Source organism: Octopus bimaculoides, chromosome 20 (assembly GCF_046866305.1).
Source record: "Octopus bimaculoides isolate indiv1 chromosome 20, ASM4686630v1, whole genome shotgun sequence".
Taxonomy (NCBI): Eukaryota; Metazoa; Mollusca; class Cephalopoda; order Octopoda; family Octopodidae; genus Octopus; species Octopus bimaculoides.
The window spans coordinates 4,635,053-4,639,341 of NC_142947.1; the positions used below are offsets into that span (position 1 = coordinate 4,635,053).

The 4,289-nt window shown below is 37.2% G+C and overlaps 1 protein-coding gene across 2 annotated transcripts in view; it reads right to left on the reverse strand.

Annotated features, from left to right (window-relative positions):
* Positions 1 to 320: 320 nt before the first annotated feature.
* The window catches only part of LOC106867441 (allene oxide synthase-lipoxygenase protein), a 55,653-nt gene continuing 51,684 nt past the window's right edge, over positions 321 to 4,289 (reverse strand). For both annotated transcript variants that reach the window (XM_089338672.1, XM_089338671.1), the window contains exons 15-16: positions 3,659 to 3,822; positions 321 to 1,077 (exon numbers count right to left, since the gene is read on the reverse strand). In XM_089338672.1, coding sequence (XP_089194798.1) covers positions 963 to 1,077; positions 3,659 to 3,822 — 279 coding nt within the window. In that variant the 3' untranslated portion in view covers positions 321 to 962. The remainder of the gene's footprint in view (positions 1,078 to 3,658; positions 3,823 to 4,289) is intronic.

Genomic DNA, 4,289 nt, shown 5'->3' on the forward strand with positions numbered 1-4,289 from the left:
ACATCTTCATTTCTTGGAATTATCTCCGTTTCTTGTTGTTTTCAGATTTTAAATACACACTAGAGGGAGATTTTTTTTCAGTGTTATGAACGCTGGCATTTGGACTGTCGGTATTTTGACATGTATGACGCATGTCAACATTCGTCATTTTGTCCGAATACCACCCGGTAGGCAGGTACTTGCCAAACCAAAACAATCCTGTTAAACCCGGTCGCCATCTTGTGTTCCGTCTGATACACAACCGTTTGTCACTCGACACACAAATAGAATATAAAACAAAATTGAAAAGAAGGAAAACAAAACAGGAGAGCGAAACAACATTTGTTTTTTGGGGGTTATCTTGTTATTATTTTTTTTTTCATTTTGGTTTTTACATTTACAAGTCAACAACAACCGTATATATTTTCAAAGAACAAAAAATAGAAAGCTTTAACGTTTGTACCCTTTCCCGGGGGAGGATCAAGGTTGAGTGGGGAGATGAAGTTGCATCTTAGAATCATGTTTTCTTCAAGAGCTTGCAAGTTTGCCAATTCCTGTCTTTTTTTTTTTTTTTTTTTTTACTTTATGTCAGTCAGTGTTAACATATTTAATGCAGGGCGCATTTAGAGAAGCCAACTAGAAATAATTATGCAGGACAGAAAAGGAGAGTAAAATACAGCATTGATCAACGTCTTTTTAATTTTTTTTTCCATCTTTTTCATTCAATGCGTATGGGAGACAACTTAAGTCATGTTTTGTTATTCTGATCTCATTAGCGATTTTGTTTATTTCGTATTTTTTCCTACGGTCATATTAAAGAGATTAAGTGAATTATGTAAATATTTCTGTAAACTTTTTATCTGTTTATCTTGAACTCTTTTGTTTTGTTTGTTCGTTCTAGCTTTATTTATTTATTCATTTACTTGTTGCTTTGTTTCGATGATAAGGAAATTATTTATTGGATTATCGATTTAGTTCATGTTCTAAATGCTGATCGAGTTTGGAATGTAAATCGGATCGAGGTATGTGTAAGGTGGGTTCCTGGTGCTGTTTCGTTCTCGAATGATCACTCCGATGTGTTTTAAGTCGCTCCGAAACCTAAAAGAGGAAGAGAAAAACAATAGAAACGTCACAGGATCAGAAGAAAAGAAAGAAAAAAACGAAAAGAAAAGAAAGAAAGAAAGAAAGAAGATTAGTAAAGAATGTGGATTTGCCTCATGATTGATTTAAAAAATCATGATTAACAAATATAATTAAGTGACTGAGAAAAATGTTTAATTGAAAAACGTGATTGTTTAAAAATAATGTTTGCAAAAACTGATTGGCTGCTGAGGATCATCGATTTATAAAATGATTGATGATTATGATTTACTGAGAAGATATAGTTGATTGGAGAGGAAACCTGAATAATCGAAGAAAAAACCGCTTGGTTGATTGAACTGATTGATTAACACAGAAAAAATAATCGATTGACAAAAGTGAGGTTTGAGAAAATTGATTGACTGACAAAAAAAAATTGCAAGAAAATATGATGAACAAAAATTGTCCACTTAGAGAAAAACTTATGAATTGATAAAATTAAATTCAGAGATTCACAAAAATGGTTGATTTACAAAAGTGATAAGTAATTATAAATGAGATTTTTTTTCGGCTCCTTATTCTCAGATTTCGTGCGTGCACATACATACGTACATACATACATACATACATACATACATACATACATACATACATACATACATACATATGTATATATATATGTATGTATGTATATATTATGAAAGCGTGATGTTTAAAGAAGTATATAGTTCCGCTAGTTTGTTTAATCTCTACATACATACATGTACGTATGTGTGTGTGTGTGTGTGCGTAGATGTATATATATATACATATATATATATATATATGCACACACACACATACATACATATTCTTGTTATTCCTATCCTTCCCTCATCGTCTCTTTCTTCTGCTACCAAAGTTATCTATTTATTGTCTTATCTGTTTCCTTCTCCAAAACAGCAGAGGTCCGATGAAAAGCAGTAACAAATATTTGCAGATAAGCTCTAAGCAGATGAAAACATTTGGTTTTCATTTTGCTCTATTTACTTCCGGTTTACCGCCATTTACCTTCTTTATTTTCCCTTATGTATGGATCTACCACACTGCAAAATGGGTTGCTGCATGCACGTATTATTCATAAACATCGTGTCCTGGATTCGAGCTGCGCTGCTTGCTCGGAAATTGTATGTTCATGCTCGTCGGATAGGCTATGATGATAGTAATTGAGAAGGGCTGGGTTAAAAAACAACAAATTGGTTGAGGATATATATGAATAGAGGCCTGACTGCATAATTAAGAAGTTTTCTTTGCAACCACGTGCTTTCGGTTTCAATCCCGCTGCGCAGCACACTGTTCAAGCGTCTTTAACAATAGCCCCGGTCTGTGCGATGCCATCACGAATTTGGTAGTTGGAAACTGTGTGGAAACCCGATGTATGTGGATGTATGTTTGTGTGTGTGTACGTGCGTGCGTTGTGTGTGTGTGTGTGTGTGTGTGTGCGTGTGTGTGCGTGTGCGTGTGTGTTTCTGTTTGTCTGTCTGCATACATGTCTTTGGATTTCTACCAAAGCAGTGCTGGTTTGTTTACGTCCTTGTGACCTAGCTGTTTGGCAAAAAGAGATCAACAGAATAAGTACGAAGCTTTAGAAAAGGGTACTGGGATCAATTTGTTCGAATAAACTTCTCCAGGCAGTGCCCCAGCATGGCCGCTGTCAAATGGTAGAAAGGTAGATGAATAAAAAAAATAAATAACTTAGAAAAGAACAGACGGGACAATGTGGTCATCTTGGTGGGGATGGACTGGGGTGTACCTGAAAAAGGTGGGATTGTCACGAGTGGACTGTCTTTGATAGCATTCACACGATCAGGACTAAACGACTACGTATCGCTATCTTTATCATTATTACCACCGCCACCACCGCCACCACTGCCACCAACGCCACCACCACCACCACCACCACCATCACTAGAAACAACAACAACGAACAAGATCACCAACAAGCACCACAGCCACCACCACCGCCACCACCACCACCACCACCGACACCACTACTACATCCCCCCACCCCCCACCCATCCCCCGCCCCATCGCCACTTTGCACGTTGCAATGTTTACAAGGTCAGTGTTCCGTGTTTATTTCGAGCAATCATCACCGAATCGAAATGTTATCTCAGTACACAAACTGGGAGTGGGAAGACGACTTCGTTATCGATAACATAGTGTATGTGTGTGTGTGTGTGTGTGTGCGCGCGCGTGTGAATGTGTATGTGCGTGTATGCATGCATGTATGTATATATATATATATATACGTCAGTGTGTGCAAACTGACCCCAAGACTTATTCTTTGTAAGTCTAGTACTTATTCTATCGGGTTCTTTTGCCGAAGCGCTATGTTACGGGGACGTAAACACACCAACATTGGTTGTCAAGCGATGGTGGGGGACAAACACAAACACGCACACACACACACACACACACACACACACACACACACACATATATATATATATATATATATATACATGCATAAACAGTGTGACCTCTCTTCTATGGATGTCCATGGCTGAATATGTGTGGTGTTTGGGGGTAGGGGTCAGATATATGTTGTAGTACTTACTTGTTCACTATTGGTATAGCTTTCGGATCAAATATATACTGTATTTCGAAGTCTCCCAAAGAATTGGTTCCTTTCGAGCTGAGAATTTTGGTAACAGTCATAATGTCCAAAGTTGTTCTTTTGTCAGGCAACAACTTCAATATGTCTTCTTCTGTACAGGGACTCTGGAAAATATCAAAGAAGAATTACATTTTTATTCGACAATAAACAAACGAATGTAACGTAAATGCGTCTGTGTGTGTGTGTGAAAATACAATTTGTTCGTTGTGTGCAGTGCAATATAATAATAATAGCAATGATAGAAAAGTTAGTCCAAGGTAATGGAGGTATCTTTTCTTTATTAATTATAAGAGATTAAAAAGTTTGAATTATTTCCATTACACTCTTCATCTACTCATTTTTCCTGTCTTTGTTCAATTTTCGTGACCCCTCGTCTATATCCCGGCACCTCCAGCATGCTGTTGATACCACCTGGTTGAACAACGTTGCAATAGGAATCGAAATTGTAATGATTTCAATCGGCTACTGATGAAGGAAGTAGACTTTCTGTATGTCCGTTTCTACTATGTTGTTGCTTTTACTCTGTCTTCGTTGTTCCTCCTTTTTTTAACACGTGACATTCTCTCTCTTC